Source organism: Poecilia reticulata, linkage group LG8 (genome assembly GCF_000633615.1).
Source record: "Poecilia reticulata strain Guanapo linkage group LG8, Guppy_female_1.0+MT, whole genome shotgun sequence".
Taxonomy (NCBI): domain Eukaryota; kingdom Metazoa; phylum Chordata; class Actinopteri; order Cyprinodontiformes; family Poeciliidae; genus Poecilia; species Poecilia reticulata.
The window spans coordinates 8840037-8859194 of record NC_024338.1 but is presented as its reverse complement, the minus strand read 5'-3'; the positions used below and the strand labels follow the sequence as shown (position 1 = coordinate 8859194).

At 44.0% G+C, this 19158-nt stretch overlaps 1 protein-coding gene across 1 annotated transcript; it reads right to left on the bottom strand.

Annotated features, from left to right (window-relative positions):
- Nucleotides 1-1136: 1136 nt before the first annotated feature.
- On the bottom strand, nucleotides 1137-19158 carry fscn1a (fascin actin-bundling protein 1a; the record flags this gene model as incomplete). The annotated part of the gene is made up of 5 exons (XM_008415659.1): nucleotides 1137-2910; nucleotides 3004-3171; nucleotides 4824-4945; nucleotides 6667-6823; nucleotides 18324-19158. Coding segments are annotated over 5 exons (1491 nt in total), but the record flags the coding sequence as incomplete, so codon positions are not given.

The following is a 19158-nucleotide window of genomic DNA, read 5'->3' as shown; positions in this document are numbered from 1 at the left end:
ACACACACACACACACACACACACACACACTCTGCTCCAGAATAAATGTTTCAACACAAAGGCTCTATTCAGGAGACACGGAGGGAAAAAAGTGTGTGGATCTCCCACATAAATGTGTGCGAGTGGGACAACACATGAGCCGCTGTGGTCAGAACCTGGAGGGAGGCCAGTATGGAGCTAAATCGTGGCCATAAAGTTCGTTCAAAAGTAAAAGAAAAAAAAAGAAGAAGAGGTCGGCTTTTGCACAGGTATGCAGACAAATCAAAAATAATATGTTTAGGATGTTTTGAAGGTTAAAAAGACTTTATGTCTTCTGCCGTTTCCACAGCTGAAAACTTAATCTGGTTTGAACATTTAAAATTAAATTAAAACACAACTGGGATTTCTCCTTTTATTCAGACATTTAGTGTGAAAAATGCAAGTTGATTTAGATTCCACCACATCACCTCCCTTTGATTTCTAACCAATAAACCAACCAACACAACAAAGTGCAAGTCGAGGTAAAACAGTTTCCATCTGCCACTGGAACTTGTCATTTTATTAAGGAACTATTCACTTAAAACAAGCTCATATTTTTTGCTAAAAAGCTACACGTAAGCCATCGTTTTATTTCAAATGCACCAAAACATTTGCAGTAATGGAGCAAAAACCAAAATTAGACCAAAAATACTTTGTAAGGTTTTGTGTTTTTACAGTGTGGAAATGGTTTTAAGCCATGTAATTTATTTATTTTCATAAAAACTGAAACCTTAAAACAAAAGTAAATTAGTTTAATTAAATAAATGTATTTTATTTCAGTCATGTATTTTTTTCTGTGGCTCTCAGGGTTAAAGGTCACCGACCCCTGATATAATCCATTCCCCAGTCTCAAGGCCTCACCAGGGTTTTTTGATTATTATTTTACATTCATCTCCCCCGTAAGGAAGAAAAACATTCCCACAGCATGCTGCCGCCTCCACCATGCATCACTATGGCGACGTGTTCTAAGGGATGTGGAGGGTTATATTTTCTGCCATAAAGTGTTTGCATGCAGGCCAAATATGCACAACATCAACAGCTTTGGTTTGCATCAGCACAATTATGCTTATATGCCACTGACTGAACATTGAGACAAGAAAAAGAAAATAAAAAGTCACTTTGCGTTCCAAATTCCAGTTTTTATTGGTTGCTGGATTTCAGGTGAACCAATGGCACAAGAGAGAGAGAGAGAGAGAGAGATTACTCCACAATATCCCAGAAAAATTGTACAAAATAATACAAAAGGAAGTTCCAGTTTTACAAAGCAAAAAGGTGTGGACTTTCATTTTCTTCATTTTCTTTTTATTAATTAATTATCCTACTGCCAAAAATCAAAACTCAAGAGTAAGGCACAGTCATTACCACACGTTTACCCTCCCAACATCCAGTTTGCCAAAAGTTTCCCAGAGAGGAACTTCTCTTCTTTCGTTTCCCCAGAACCTTTCATGAAAACACTCGGAACATCAGAAAAACGTTGGACCCGATACAATCGTGCATCGATTCGTCAGACTGCAGTGATTGGCCAGCTAAGCGGATTTAAAAAAACAAAACATTTTTTAAAAAATCAGCAGATTGAGATTCTGTGGGACTAAACTACGAGATGAAACGTCCGTTTCAAACCCAGACGGTAGGAACCGAGAAGCAAGAGGAAAAAAAAAAACGAGAAACGGATTTGAAAAAGGTTCTCCGATGTGGAGCTGAGATGTTGAACATGTTGCTAGCACCAGATTCCAGTTTTAAACAGCTTGACGCTAGGTCCGTCTACCCGGTATCAAAAGTTTGGTCTGCGTAAAGGCTCAGGTGTACGTTTGGTCGAGGGAAATCGAGAAAAACAATAATAATAAAAAAAGCAGCTTTCTAGGCATCTATTAATGGTTTCACTACATTTACTACATCTATCCGCTGTACACTTTTAGCCATGATAATGTCTGTGCCTTGGACTTGGAGCAAGAAATGAATCCAACTGTGCAAGAGTGCAGCAAACGTACGGAAACGTGTGTTGATCTGCGCCGGCTTTTGACCCTTTATACCGTTTCACCGACTACGGCTTCCGGAGGCTCCAGGTTTCTGTTAAGATCTCCGACTTCTGCCTCGTCACCGACCGATGATAATACAGCTAGAGAGCAACACGGGCCTACATCTAAATATCATACACTTGAGATGAAAGGAGCGTTGGGGGGTGGGGGGAGGAGGGGCTAGGAGGTGGTGGGCGGGGCTTCGTCCCATCGAGTTACATTGTCTACATCGTCAGATCCACTCTAGTTATATTACAGTCGTCAAGAACGCCAAGCTCTCATAAAAACAAACACTGAATCTGGACCCATCGGTCCAGTTCAGACGCCACAGGCAGAAACGCGGAGGGAGAGAGAAGTGGCGCGACAAAGACGGATCGAAGCAGGAAAAGTGCACAGCACCCTGTGGTAACTATGGCGACGGATACGGGTTGGCACCGGAGGGCAGAGCTGACAAAAATAAAATAAAAAAAAAAACAACAAAGAACCGAGGGAGGAAGGAAGGAAAGGGAGGGAGAGAGGAGAGGCTCCTTCCTTCTATCCTTGCTGATCTCTCTGTGCAGTTTGTCAACATATAGTCAAAAAGGGGGCGGGGCTTAATATGTGAGGGAGGGAGGGGGTGGACAGGTAGGGTTTTAGGTGGTGGACGGGTCAGGGGGCTCTGGTCCCCCTCAGTACTCCCAGAGCGTGGCGGTTTCCAGGTCGTCGGCGTTGGCCTTCAGCACGCCGGCGTGGTCACCGCGGAGGTACTTCCCGTCGCCGGCGTGGCGGACGGCCAGCTTGTTGTAGTCGCAGAACTCGAACAGGAAGTCGACGGGAGTGTCGCTGCTGCTCACGACCGCCTGCTCGTTCCCCACCATCCAGTACTTTCCGGTGGAATCTGTGGGAAGGACGGAGAAGAAGGCGAGTTAAAAGGAAACGTCGAGATGGGGTCTGCGGATTTGCCCCCCACCCGCCCGACGGTGGCGCCCACCCTGCAGGCTGTAGGCGCCGTCTCTGAACTCCAGGGTGAAGTAGTCATAGGAGGAGCGGTTGGAGTCCAGCGTGCCGGTCACCTTCCTGCAGCCGATGAAGCCGTGTTCGCCGCGCAGGACGATGATGGGACGGTTGATCAGCTTCATGATGAACTCCTCGGACTCCCCTGAAGACGGAGGACAGGCGGCACAGAGACGGTCAGCAGCAGAGATACTGTTCTGCTACATCTAGATATCCTGACTAAACAAAGAACAGGTCTGCCTTTCGTTTCGTTTCACCAACATCAAGAAGAAGGAAAAAAAAAAAAAAAGGKGTGATCAACAAATGCTGGAACAAGATGTCTAATTTGAGACTTTTCAGATCTGCATGGCTTGCAGCAGGAAAAGCAGTTGCAACGGTTGAAATCCCAGACAATCAAGTGCCGAGTTTTGTTTTGTTTTGTTTTTAGTGCCAAAGAGCAGCTGGAGCAGAGCAGCTGTCCAGCTACCAGATCCTGAAACAAGTTACAATTTTAAAAAACTAGTGAGAGCAAAACGCTGAAACCTTTCGTTCGGTTCATTCTGACCAGTCAAAGGTTTAAAGGTTTTCTGAATGTTACACACACACACAAAAAAAAACTTCCAGGGTTCATTGAAATTGGGGAAACTTTCAGCTGAAAATTTCACATAGACCAAGTTTTAGCTTCTTCAAACCTAATTGGTAGCAGAGTCCGTCAGAAACTTAAAAATCCGGATCCTCTTCCTCAGTCAGTCAACCTGTCATGGCTCCAACAACTAAACTTTTTTGAGTGGATGTCAACTCAACCATTTTCTGAAAGCAAAGACAAATTGAGCGTTTGAAAAGGAGCTCATCCTCAAACTCGTGTCGACTTTTGCCTGCAGTTTATTCAGGCTGCGACAGAGCAAGAGAGAGCAAGACGTCAAACTTGACATTACATTTGAGAGTTTAACCTCCAGCTGTGCTGGATTTGGAAATATTGGCACCTCTAGGCAAGTCTGAGAGTAAAGGTAATGGTGTACAGTCTCCAGGAAGTACACTGATGCCGTTTTTAATAATGCTAGCCATGCTAGTCGCCAATATGAGAAGCTAAAGACCATGTGAAGTAGCCAGATTTCTGCTTTAATGCAAAAGTGTGTAGTCTCTACTTCAAATTAATGCTTGCTCATCAATTTGAAAAATTAAATGTTGTATCCTAATGCTTTATTTGGAAAGCACGTTTGAATAAGAACATCTTAAAAAATAAAGATCATTTTAGAAATGCATTCATGCGTTTAATCATCAGCTAATTTTATTTTTCCTCTTCAAATTATATTTCAGTGCTTACATTCATGGATTATATGAATCTGCTCAAATAACTGCAAATCATCCCGTTTGTTCAACACCAGGGAGGGAAAAAACAGAAGAGAAATAATGTTTTAGCATTTCTGTGGTTTTTCTGCACCACATCTCGACCTTAAAGTGGAACTCTGACAAGCGGGTGACCCCCCTCTGTGCAAAGCAAAAAAACAAAAACAGGCGTTTTAGATGAAGTATTTTATGCACAGGAAGAAAATGACGCAGCAAAGTGCCGTTTCTATTATCCATAATTAAAGACAGAGAACTGGGACACTAGAGCTCTGGGAAACGCAGCAAGCAGCAATGTTTACTCCGAAATGCTGAACCCTTTAAGAACCAAAACAACTGGAGCATCCAGACATGATTTCATCACTCCTCCTCCTCCTCCTCCTCCTCCTCCTCCTCCTCTGAACCCTTCATCGTGTCAGCGCCGGGCTGTGAATCAGTTATCCGGTTCGCTCCCGTCAGCAGATCAACACCGACCTGCAGAGTCCATGGTGGCGGCGAGCTGGCCGTTTTTCTTGGCCGCCACGTACTTCCCGTTGGCTGCGCGGAGAGTCAGCCGCTTCCCACGCCACTCGATGTCAAAGTAGCAGTTAGTGGACCTGCGGAGGAACAGACAGAAGGTTTCAGCGTCAGGAGCGGACGAGTCGCGCCACGCTGTCATTTACGGGGCCCCCCGACGGTCGGGTCTCGCACATCTTTTTGTTCTCCTCTTTGGCAAACGTGGATGACTTCCAGGAGCGATWAATTAAGCACACAAAAAAAAAAGAAAAAAGAAAAAAAGAAAGATTACTCACTGTTGATACTGTAACATGAACAAAAAACAAGGAGCTGAGTTCAGGGTTTCTTTAAATCAAGCAGGCGTTTGACCTCGACTGAACTGGCAACAAGCTAGGACCGAGCAATCTGTTAACGTTGATGAAAACAAGTCGGAGCCATTAGAAAACAACATTTACTTGTACCTCAATGTCACTGAGAAGTTTATTCAGTAAATAAAGTGAAACTCGATGTTTGGAATTTGGAGGAGGCATGTTCTGCTTCGACTGCGATCCTTAAGGAGTTTTCTGACCGAACCGAGCGCAGCGACTCCGCGAAGCAGGTTTTGGTACGTTCGGTGGCGTGTGCTGGTACCGAGTCCAGGGAAAATGGACTCAGCATCTCCATGCGGCTCGCCAGCAGACAGAACCACGAAGGGCTCGAGAACTTTCTGCTAGATGGTCACGGAAAACATGGCATCCAAGACTTCACTCTGGACATCAAGCAGCTTGGATTCTTAATTTACCTTATTTTGGACAAACAGTCACGTAAACACAGCAGCCAAGTAAAAGGTGGCTACTGTGTGCTGAGCTGCTTTGAGGAGTGAAGGAAAACCAGGACGGTCTGAAGTAGAGGGAGAACATTTACAAGAGGAGCTAAAGCTGAATTCATTTTCAGTTCACAGCCTTGATGTCGACGAATGTCGCATTTGAACGACAGCAGCTAATCTACTGCTACAGCACGACGCACGAGTTTGCTACCATCACACACTAATCAGATCAGTTCAATCTTTTTAATTTGGAGACATTAAGAGACAAAAGAAATATCCAACGTTGCTACATTTTAGAGAACGTAAATAAATAAATACACAAGTAAAAAAATAGCATTTAGCGTTGTTTTGTCCACATCTGGCCTGGTGAGAGATCAGATTCCTGTGGTCTCGTCTGAGGACTCAGTTGAGCCAAATCTCAGGAATTTGTTGTAGGAATGTGGGGAAGTTCCTGCAGAGGACTCGGAGCCGTGACCCCCCCCCCTCCGCCTCCCGTCTCGTCTCCAAGCTTCAAGTAAAGTTTCATTTGTAACGGGGGGAATCCGATTTTCTGCTGTTTGAGAGCAAACTCTGCCTCCGAGGTCACACGGCAACCAGACCCACCGTAGCGTTTGGGCTGAATCGGGTTCCAATAACTTTTGATTGACGTTGCGACGCTGGTCCACTTTACGTAACTCGGGGTGAAGAATCCCTAATCCTGGGTCAGGAGCCTCACTGGGATTCRTTTCTGGAAAACTTTATGACGGGGGGAGGGGGTCAGAGGTCAACAGCCAGCTCCCTGCTCGGAAAGAACTACTGCACACAAAAGAAAAACACACCCCACCCCACACACACACACACACACCCACACTTCATCTTCCACTCATGCCACTGACAGGACAGGAGGTCACCCACTCTTAACCTCCCACTCACAGCTCCCCTCCCCCCGTAGGAACCCGGAGCTCCTGTTACACCAACAGGACAGATTTCCTTTCCTGACAGACGGGGACAGGTGCGGCTCTGCCGACGGACTCTTACTTGCTGGAGGCGGTGCACTGCAGGCCTCCGTTGGCGGTGAGGGTCCAGTACTTCCCAGCGGCGGTCCGGAATGCGCACTTCCTGTTCTCACGGCAGATCTCCACCTGGAACACCTCCTGGTCGCTTTCTTCGTCCTGATTGGCCGACAGGTCCATGCCTGGAGGGGCAGAGAAGAAGTAGGCAGAAGTGGGGGGTTGGTTAACGAATCCATCATGAAGGGGGCGGGCAGCTGGGCTGACCGGTGACACACACACACACACACACACACACACACACACACACACACACACACACACACACACACACACACACCCTGTGGTCAGGATCAGAGGGACTAAATGAGCAACATCAGACGGCTGAGATTAGAGGGGTTTCACGCAGCTGCACACACGGCCACATCTGTCAGACCTTCAAAGGATGAGCAGTCAGGACGGACGGCGAGCGGCAGACAGAGGTCGCACCGTAATGAGGTGACCGCTCCACACCGAGGGGCAACTTTAACACCATGTCAGCAGAAAAAAAAAAGGTTTCTGATTATTACAGTTTCCTAAAATTAATGAAATGATATGAAAATAAGAAAACGTTTTAGCTGAAACTGAAAAGAAACTATAACTATATTGTGCGTTTATAAAACCAAAACATATCGAAGGTAGACATGATGCCCTCCGTTTTCATGTTTATGAATCGATCCGATGTGAAGAAAGATTACGTCGGCAAATTACGGAACACCACACTGGCGCAAAGTAGTGACGGCTAACGTTGGAAGAAAACACCAGAATCAGCTGGCTATTCGATAATAACTGAATACTTTTTTTTCTTTGCATCTTCTGTTGAGTGACCCAATCAATGGATACATAATCAATACAATACTTGAACTTGTTTGAGTTCTGCACCTAAAAGTGATCCAAAGTATGGAAAAAAAAACTCCACCAAAATTACTTTAAAACAAAACAATATTTAAACTCATAGCTAACAGAAACTAGCAAACACTCTAAAAGGTTATTCAAATGAACTGAATTAGATGAAAACCTAAACTATAATGAAAATCCCAAAGTATTGTCACTGTGCCGTCAACTCATCCAGAAACTGATCAAATCCATTTTAAAAAGTTACTTCCTGGTAACAATCAGGAACTACAACACGTCACAAAACATCAGTCAACTCTGAAAGACGCTTTGATGAGAACGCGACACCAAGGCGACTGGAAAGAAATCAAACGTAACATTTCCTTCTCAGCAACAAGGTTTTATTAAAAATGTCACTTCTAGTTGTGGATTTGATGACAATGGGGGAAAAAAAGGAAGTTTTAGTTTACTTTTATTCTAAATTAAAACAAATTGTAACCAAATCTATTACGGACATAGCTAGATGCACTTTCAGGCTTTGTAACATTTAACATAGTCCAGGTAGTTTTTGTAGTATTGCTGAATTCGCACATAAAATCACTCCTCTCTTTATTTTCAGTAATCAGTTCATCCAAACAGAACTATTCAATCCAAGTTGAGCTGGTTCCAATTCCCCGTTTCACGTGGAGCAAACCGCCTCCATTTGATCCGTCACTTAGATTTGTAACTACAGAGGTTTAAACGCAGTCCAGATTTCTAAAAAAAAAACAATAATTGCTCTGTTAGTGGCAACAGAAAGCTTCAGGGCAGACGCCAACTTCAGCACCCAGAGCCAACTCTGACGCAAAATGTTATAATTTATCCTAAATAATCATACATCTCATTCAAGTCCTTATAATGTTCTTTATTATTAAATAGTCTGACATCAAGAACTACTTTGTTTCTTACTTCAAAATAAGAGTCCAACTTGATTCTGGTACATTTGAAACACGTCAACGTGTTGAACTGGACAAATCTCCCTTTATTTAATCAAAATGATTTAATTTAATCAAATCTTGCGCCACAAGCTGCACCATCAAGTAATCTAAACAGAGAAATATGAATTGGTTAATGTTTAAAAACAAAACAAAAAAATCCCATCTGTTTTTGTACAACTTCAAAGCGCCACAAAAACTCTTGAAAAACCTTCACATACATCACTGAGCTGCACTTTAACTGCGTTAAATCATATTTTCAAATTTACAGACATTTATTGATGCTCTGGAGCCACAGATGGGAGAAAATAGTATCAGTTATTTCCACTGTCAGTTTCAAGTTTTTTTATTCAACATCAAATGGAATTTATCAAGAGAACATTAAATCAAATTCTTAATACTTTTAACACGATAAATGATAAACGATCCGATTAATGTCTAGTAGAAAAGAGTTCTCTAGTGTCGCTTTTATCACAAACACACTCAGAGAATATTTGAGTTCGTCGTTTCCAGAAAAATCCATTTAACTTTGCGTCACCATCTTAAGTCGCAGCTGTGAACCGAAGCCTGCAAGTGGGAAATTGTTCCAGAAATATCTCAGAGTCCAGAATACAAACCCTCCCCGCCTCGCCGAGGCCAAACGCTTTAGCTTAGCCGACGAGGAGCTTCGACCACTTTAGAAAGTCGGCCAATCAGCCCCACTGTCTGCCCAGAACAAGAGACGCCATTAAACATCACGCCATCCTCGCTCCGGCTTTTAAGAGCAGCAAAGTGGTGGACAAATATGACTGAGCCGCCGGATGAACACACACAGATACTTCATCGCGGACAATGCGGCCCATTGTCCAGGCCGAGGTCACGGCGTGGCTGGACGTATAGCCAGAGGCGTCAGGGGCCGTGACTGGGCACTGTGTAAATGTGTGCCGAGAAAAGAAAGACCTGTTTGAGAAAGGACAAATGGAGTCATGGTTTCACCGTCCGTCTCTCCTCACACATGACGTCCCCCCCCCCAACATCATCCCTCCATCTGCTCATGTCGGTGAAAGTATTAAAAAGCGGGGAGGGTGTTATTCCACACATTCCTCCGCTTTTTCCTTTTCGTCCCCCCTCCCTTTAAAACCCAAATCTGAAACCTCACAAAACGTTGGATTGAGTTTCTGCAGAAACGCGCTGGGACACACTCGAGCACGGCTGCACACGAAACGCAAACACAGACGACTGGGGAAGAGAATGGAGCGGATTGTAATGGAAACCACATGGCGAGGATGAGGAGGAGGAAGAAGAGCGATGCAAGAGAAGACGAAATCTGAGTTTATCTGCCAGAGGATGGTGAAAACCTCGCCGCGTTGGCCGATCGGTCAGCGAACTCGAGCAGAAACGGCGCCGCAGGTCGTTCATCTGCTGGACGAGTCGAGAGAGAGAGACACGAAGAGCTGCGGCTCAAAACGGCTCAGACATTTCAGACTTTAAGCGTCGCTGGGTGGTTGCTCCCGCTTTTAAACGTTTTACTAGCCTCCAACGCCGTCGAAGTTTTCAGTGAATTTGTCGAATGAAACGATTCAACGTGAGAAATCGATTTTTGAGAACTACATTAGTAATCGATTAATTGTTTTGGAGGAGTTTGACTCCAAAAATTGGTTATCTGCAGAAAACGAAACATTACAGGCAGTAATTAAGCCCAAACAATAAAAATATAGAAATACATTTTCCGTTTAAAAAATAAAACATTTTACAGATCGTGGTATTTTAGTACATTTGAACCAGGTGAAGCTAAAGGAATGTTGTCTTATAGCATCTTGGGCAATAAAAGATTTTCTTATTTTTTAAAGTAGTTAGTAGTTAAATCATAAATCTAAAAGTGCCATTGTGCTTTTTTAATCGGGTTATTCTGACGATTAGTCAATCCGCTACTCGTTCGCTGCGGCTATAGTTGTATGCTTTACATCGACAGTTGCAAACGAAGTCCTTCGTTCAGCCGGAGTTCAGTTTGATCCGCGATTTTCTCTGACGAAACCCAAAAACAAATTCAAATGCAGCTAATGCAGGAACATGCAGAAGACCTTCGAGTAACGAAAGTCTTTCTTTAAGACAACATGTTTTGCGCAGTCAAAAATTTGCAGCTATATTAGAAAAGGAAAGTAAAAATTTGCACCAGAAGCCTGAAACTTGAGAAAACTTTAGTTGTTGCTCAAGTATAAACTCGGAGTCACTACTTTATGGCTACTGTCTGAGAAGCTTTTGAGAGGCCAGGCTTAAAGATTGAAGGACTTTTGCAACAGACGTGCAAAAGCTTGGTATCATTGACCTCGAGGGAAATCAAACACGAAATGCCAAACTAGGGCGTTTGCATGTCGTGACGATACTTTAATACTGAACAAACATCATTTGAATAATGTCCTTGAAAGTCTCATCTCCTATTTTGCCTGGATATTTTCAGTAAAGCTAATTTCACTGGAAACATACAGAGGAGGACGTAACAGTTCAGTGTTTGAACTGAAGCCGTTTGCAAACGTTACCCCTGAAGGACAGAACAAATACGTTTTAGAGGACAGATGAGCCTGATGGAGACAAAACAGAGAGGAAGCCTGAAGCTACCAAACAGAATTAGCTCTGCTGATCAGTTTGTGAAGCTCGCAGGGATAAACGTGGGGTGAGGGGAGGATCAGCCACACACTTAACGTCCTCCTTAGCCAAAAACGGCGACTGTGGGGTTAGAAAGATCCTCAACCACGAGTGTATAGGCATAAACAACCCCTCCATCTTGGCCTTGTCCTCGCTTCCACGAGAAGCCTGCTGCGAACGCACGCGATTGCATCAAGGGCCATTGTGCGCCTCTGTGTGTGTGTGTGTGTGTGTGTGTGTGTGTGCGTGCGCGTGTGTGCGTCTCTTCTATTGTTCAAGGAGGCGACCAGCTGGAGCACAAACATTCAGCCGGATCAACAGCCTTTATTCTGATCAGGACAGACAGAGCGAGGAGCCAGGCAGCCAACAACAGCTCTCAGAAAGGTCCCACAACAATGGCGGCCGGGATGTGACTGCGTCGCCCACGAGGGCGTTTGCAGGAATTGATGTGTGTGTTCAAGTTTGGACTGGAGACACACCCTCAGCAGGCTGACACACTGGAGCCCAGCACAAGTCCAACCTATAATAAAGCAGCAGCCAGGGAGGAGGAGGAGAAGAGGCTCCTCTGTGGTTGACGCAGCCAAGATGGCTTGGCATGCTCCGAAACGCACCCGGAGAATCCAACACTAAAAAACATACGGAGTCTCCATAAACACATTATCGCATATCCACTCACTTAAAATGCTGGGCTTTACAGGGAGAGCATATCAGTTTCTCTCCGTTCGTGACGAGAGCTTGGCCGCAGCCGACGGACACAAATCATCGCCCTTCACCCTGCCGGCGGAGATTATCGCAGCGGCAGACAAGGTCGAATATGTGCGACTCATGTCTCATTTCCTGTCAGCGGGAGGCGAAGGATGCAGAAAGGGTGTCAGGGTTGACTCAGGGCCAGACGCAACAGCTCCGGTCTGCAGCCTTTAACCTGCACAAGTACCGCATGGAGCTGTTTATTTAAGGTGAAAATATAAGGGTAAATTCAAAATTAGACCAAAACGGCCATTTAGACCCAAGACTAGATAGGGTTAAAGAGCTCCTCAAGTCTTAGCGATTACCAGAAGAAAAAGCTAGTAGTCTAACCAAAGGAAAGCGTTTAGGTATTTTATGTTTAAAAAATATCTATATCAGGATTATTTGATGTTTTGGCTTTTCATTTTGTCTGAAGTTTTTTTTTTTTTTAAACTATGCCACTTTAAAGCCTCAGTTGGCAAACTTAATACAGCAATTAATATGCTACCGTARCTGCCGTAGTAGCTAGCTAGCTCCTATTAGCTTGTTAAATTAACTGTATTTCTCCATAAAATGGAGCGGAAAAGCTAAAAAATGCCTTCAATAAAAATCCCATCAAAAGCCAAGGCCAAGTTCTCCTGCTGTTTATTCAAATTTTATATATAAAAAAATTAATTACAGTGAATGTGGACGCCAACTCCAAACTATTTGCTATTTTAGTACAATCAAATTAAGAAGCAAAAATAGCTAGGCTAATTGCTTTGTACCATGCTATTAGCTAGCATTAGTAAAGCAGCTAATCCAGGTGTGCCCTTTTCATTCCTTGGCACTGATTGGCTGCAGTAAGACTGTAAATCATGAAGACGGTGGTGGTGGTGGTGGAGTCAAAACCGTTTTTGCTGTGTTTATTAATGCATACCAAGGTATGTTTGATGTTTGAACTACAAAAATAGCCAGCTTTAGTCTTTTTTTTTCCCCCATTTAGGAGGAGCAGTCTCAAATATTATATGGGTGATTGTATTCCCAAATCTCTGAATACTGAGTGTCAAAAATGTAACAAATACTTAAAGATGTGTTACCATTACAGTAATGTAATAGTTTACCTTTTCTGTAAACTGTGAAAGTAACATCTATAAAAGTATTACTGCAACAGTTGCGGTAAAAAAAATAAAATAAAATTACTGCTTTTTTTTGTAAAACAGAAAAGCAACTGGATAACTTATAAACATTTGTTGTAAATTTATGGTTTTACTCACACCAAAGTTGTATCAAGAGAATCTGATGTCAACTTGCCGTAAAATCTCACCTATTATCATAAATAAGCTGGTTTACAGTTACAGAAAAGCTATATTTTCTCATTCTAGATCATCTTTAAGCCGCTTGATGTTTTCAGTATTTTTTAGCTTCATTTCATTTAGTAGAACCGTGGCCTCTTTTCTTCATTACAAACTATTTCAAATCAGTTTTACAGTTCAACTGGTGGTTGGTCACATGAGGCGGCTGGAAAACAAAAACTTCAACACTGGAAAGCAATCAACACATTCACACCAAAATGCATAATCAAAATAAATATAACCCATATTTACAAAAGAACAGTCGGTGGTCGCACCAGAAGCCGGCCGGATGTGATGGGTTTTCATCCATTTAGGCCTCTGCTAGCAGGAGTAAGGCGCATAACGGAGCCACTCTAAGAGCCTCTGAGCTCCAGGCTAACTGACTGATAATTGTAGCCCGGACCACATGAGGGTCGTTAAACTGTCTCTCTGGGAATTTGTGACCGCTGATGAGAAAAGTGGATGTTATGAACCGGAAACAGGCAACAGCATAGAGTCTGTTTATTGGCGGCTTTGAAAGCCATGAGCTCAAATTGGACGATAAACAATGGGACTGCTGTAACGCCTGCATAACATTTGTCTAATTAAAAAAGAAAATGATAAGTTTCTGTAAGTGACACATTGTGACTCTTTAGTCAATGCATCTGGGAAATGAACATGAACTTTCTGGCTAAATTTATAGCCTCAGGCTGAAACAGTGATAATAGGTCTGAGTGTGTAGCAGAATTATCACATTAGCTACATTTTTTACCAAAATGTAGCCATGTTTGGGGAGTGACTAAAACTAGCTAGCATTAGCTTTATCAGCCCTGAGATACTCACCGGTTGGCAATGAAAAGTTCAAAATCAAATGAACCACGGATGTAAAAAGCCATTTTAAAAAGAATCATTTTCTAAAGACATGTAAAGGCAAATCTACTACAGGCTGCCAGGAAGCAAGAGAAATCAAGACTTCAGAAAACAGGAAGGCTGAAAAGTAGTACAGCAACATTTCTGTTTCAGTAGTCCAGAATAAATCTGGAGATTAAAATCCAAAGAAATTTCTTAGTACATATCGAGTTTGCATATTGTGAGAAAGTTATTCTACAGGTGAAATGACTGTAGAATAACTTCACTATTAAGCTGGTTTTGATTAAACATGGGGGAAACTGGGTCATCACTTTTTGTAAAAAAGCCCAAAGGAAGGGAAAATGGTCTCAATTAAAATGGACCATTTCACAATTCAGTTGCACAAGATAATTCTGTGACCAAATTAGTTACTGTAAATTATGAGATAAACCCTTTAATCCAACTTTAAGTGATAATTTTCGGAGAGGAAAAAAGCTAAACCTAAAGCTAATGGAAGGATATTTTAGGAAGATTTTCCATCTTTACTCGTCTAAAGCTTAGTGAAAGTAAAATCTGTACTCTTGACTGGACAGAAACAGATTTTGGATTGACCCACTTGAGCTGGCCTCATGTCTAAAACCTCCCACCGCTAATGAAAGCCAGCGGAGTTCGACTGCCATCTTGGCTCAGGTCTGCCAGGCAAACAGCCGCTGCAGAGTTCGACTGTGAGCTGCGGCGTGTTTGCTGAACATCTGGAGCCAGTTTAATTCCACTCAGCATTTAATCCTCATCCCAGCCGTCCAGTTGTTGGAGGGGAAAGTACAGAGTTTCTGTAAGGACTCGGGTCCCCTTTTGCAATAAGTAAAAATCTACACAGGTTGACTGTTAATTACCCACAAGGAAGAAGGCTTCAGGCAACCAATAGAAAGCTGACATTTTTTAAGACCATAAGTCTTTTCTCCATAAGACAAAAAACTTTTAAAACAAGACATGCAGAAATAAAAATGAGGAAGCACATCATATTCGACTACATTCATCTTTTTATCCATACTGTACAAACAAAGCGACATGCTAACATTAGCCTAGCCAAAGAGTATATTTTTTATATTTAGCAAGCCAAAAATAAAGTAAGTAAAAATGACATTTGAAATGTCTCCTGCAATGTCAAATTTGAATTCGCAAAGAGTGAGAAATGACAGCGCTAGCTGCATGTAGCGCTAGCTCACGTTAGCCAAAAACAAGGTGGGAATGAAGTTTGCTTTTACAAATTCACGTGGAATTGTCAGATGTGTTCATGAATTCAACACTTTAGTGTTTCAGTCAAAAATGACTGAATCACTAGAACTTTTGCTTTGTGCTTTGGTCAGACACAACTAAGGTTAAACTTAGCGTTTGGCATTAAAAGAAGGAATGCCTGGAAAAGCAACTCGTTCCCATTGTCGAGTACGGTAGAAAACCTGGAATGTTTGACAAATGCAAAAGGTGTTTTCTCAAGATAATGAGCCAAAATATATCAAAATCAATGATTTAGACACTTTGAAAATCTAGAGAGACTAATCAAAGAGTAATTGTTAAATGGATTCTCCAACTTTGTAAAAAGTTATGGAAAAAGAAAAAGTGTTGTCTTAGGTTCTAGTGGGCTGTGTGCATCGGCAGCAGTGGTACCAATCCTTGGACCAAACAAGATTTTTTTTTTAAACTAAAAGCTAACATATCTTTAAGAAATGTGTTCTCCAAAAGTTTCCGCCTGAGGGCATCCATCTTAGTTTTAAACAATCCACCTTAACCAATGAGCTTACACAGCTAATTTCAATATATCAAATTGGTTTAGACCATTATAAACGTGGGAGTACAACAGTTTTGTACTATACTGTCACTTCTAGGTTAAGTCGAACAGGGAACCATGGGATGTCTGAAGGGAAACCAATGCCCTCGTTCAGCTCTGTAGCCGTTTCAGAGGATGAGAGGTTTAGATTATGGGGTCTTGGTGACATGCTGCAATCAGAGTCAGATTTGTTGCGAAACAGAATCCGCGTGTACCCACAGAGCCCTGACAATCCAAGAGTGGGAACCTTTTAGTACAACCCCTTTCTTCCGACAGCCAGCCTCCATTTTGTGCTCTAGAAAGCAAACCATGTCAGAAAGATCTGTAGCTGCCGGAGGAAACAAAAGCTGATAAATATACCAGAGAAGTAAACAAAGAAGAAAGAAAGACAACCACTCCCTAGGGTGATTGAGACTTGGCAACAGGAAATTAAAAGTGATCCATCAGATCACGGTTTCAAGAAAAAGAAAAAGAAAAAAAAAAAATGGGCAAAGCCACTAAAACCACATGGCATTCCCAGTGAGCTCCTCCGACCAAACGCCATATTGAGATCTGGAGATCAGTCACACATTCCTGTCACTCAGTACAATTCAGTCACAAGCAACTGCTTTCAGGCAATTCCTCTGTATCCCTTCTGTTCCACTGATTCTTTATGAGACATTTCATGGCCTTAATCTTATATTTTACTGATTTAGAGCACCTCAATAGTTAAAGCACCTCAATAGTTATGGGTATTCAACCACAGAGCTTCCAAACAGCATCAACAACTCCCCATGAGGGACTGGGACAATGCCAAATGGAGACAACCATCCGGTGTGAAGGAGCAGGGAGGAGTTGGGGGAGGAGAGGAGGCCACAATGGAAAAGATGTTCGAAAAGGAGGTTCGTATGTCAAAATGGGGGGGYGGCGGGGAAAAGCAAGGGAAGAGGAAGCAAGAAAGTGGGGGAACAATTTTGCATCTCTGCCAAGTTAAACAGCTGAAACAGCCCAGACACAAAACCACATCTGATCTGAAAGCAAGGCAGAACCAAAGTATTTAAAGGTCTGGAGATCTGACGGAGTTATCTGGAGTGTGGGCGCTGCCAGATGCATCAAATTAGACCTGAGCAGGTCTAAAAAAAAACTAAAAAAAAAAAACACGTGTTCTTCCATCTCCCCTCCCCCGTGTTTTCCTTGGACCATAACATCCTAAGTGCTAACCGTTCTTCTGTGCACTAGCACAGATCCAAAAACATCAGCCCATTTTGGGCTGTTGAGGCAATTGTTGTCTAAATCAAGGATATTAATGATATCCKTCGTTAACCTCGAGTGCTACAGGTACTTTCAAGTCCATTGTTTTCTGTGAGCAGCAGATCAAATATTGTAATCTGAATCCCCAAATCTGAGAATCCTCAGGATTTTCAGTCCAGTGCATCCACCAGCTCCGTGTACTTTAAACATTGGTGTTTAATAATCCTGAGTCAGGCGTGAAATCAGAGGAAACAACCAGATTACGCTGGTGTTCACACTTGTTCTTGCTAAACATACCATTTTGTTGAACTGGCACCACCATCCACTTTGACAATGTTGATACAAAACACGTGTTCTGGGGTTGACCACCAGATAACCCATCACATGACCAAAATGAGCCAATTTTCCTCTCACTGGTCAGTCAAATGCATAAAAACTAAGAATTCCCAATCATTGTTGCTCTCAAAACACAGCCTACAACATGGAGGCCTTTGGTTTTTGATGCTTTGTGTGTTCTAATCTTAGATCAGCTCATTAACCTCGGGATAAAAGTAGAGATGCACCAAACTTTTGATGACTGGCTGCCCAAATGCTGAACAAGCAGGATCCTGAAAACCGGGAACTCCCACCATTTCATCACCCAGCAGCTTAAAACGACAGAAAGGTTATGGGAGCAGCAGAATCCTGCTGGCAGATCACCTACATTTACCTTTGGATTTACGGCTGAATTTGATCAGAGTTGGCTGCAGCACATTTAATCTGTAATGTTCCAACGTTCTTATGGGAACAAAAGAAAGTCAGAACCACAACTGGCAACAACAACAACAGCAACATGATGCCAGTTTGTTTGTCCACCATTGTTCCTGCACTTTCATCTTCAGAGAGAAACCAGATCAGATCATTTCAAACACATTTTAAGGGTTTTAATCAATAAATAATACAATTGGCATCTGTTGTGCTTGTTGCCACACCAAGACTCGCATGAGACGTCGGGCTCAGGCCAAGCAGGCCATTGTTTGGGGTGTAAATACACACGGGCCACTGTTGTGTGTGCATGTGTGTGTCTGGACCGTGTCCTGTAAGGATCATTTAGGATGTGCAGTAAAGGATGGGAGTGAGTGGGAGTGGGGGGGTTGGGATGGGATGGGATGGGATGGGGATGCAGGCTCACATTCCATCACGTTAACACTTCCTCTGCCAACACACTCACGCCCTCACTCACACACCGACCCGGGAGACCTGGTCCGGGGCCTGCTTGGACCACCACACCCACCTTGCCTGGTGGAGACGTTCCTCTCGTTCCCGGCGGTGAGCACGACCTGCGGGTGGCTCTGCTCCAGCACGAACAGCTCGTCCTTGCCCACCCGCGCGCTCTTGCCGGACTTCATGGTGCCGGACGGCCCGGAGGGCGCCAGGTACTTGCCGCTGCAGTCCCTGAAGGCCACCTTCCCGGAGCGGAACTCCAGCGTGTAGCCCGTGGTCTTGTCCGTGGTGGCCACCAGCGCTCCGTCGTTCCTCAGGAAGCGGTTGTCGGAGGTCTGCAGGTGGTACCGCTGCTCGCGGAACACCAGCGTGATCATGGAGTCCACCCCCCACGGCACGTCCCGGTCGATGGCGATCTCGTCCACCTTGTCGCTCAGGTGCGCGTAGCGCTTGCGCGTCACGCTGAAGATGTTCACCTGCGGGTGCATGGCGATGTGCACGCTCCATTTCTCCGCCACGGACACGGTCTGCGCGAAGCAGATGATCCGGTCCTCGGTGCCGCCCAGGTACCGGCCGTACTGCTCGGACTGCAGGGACCAGCGGCCGTCGTCGTGGGCGGTGATGATGAAGCGGCACTCTGGACCGGCGGCCTCGCTGTCTCCGGTGACGTTGCCGTCCTTGTCCGCGGCGATGTACCGGCCCAGATGCGACTTGAGGAAGAAGACGTTGGCGCTGGAGTCGTCCCCGCTCTGCTCCAGGGTCCAGATCTGCTTCTTCTTCATGCTGGTGGCCGACGCGTTAATTTTGAAGCCGAACGTCTCCGCGGTCAGGTATTTGTTCCCGCAGTTGATGAGGCCGAACTGGATCTGCAGCATGTCGCTGGTTCCGTTAGCGGAGCCGTTGGT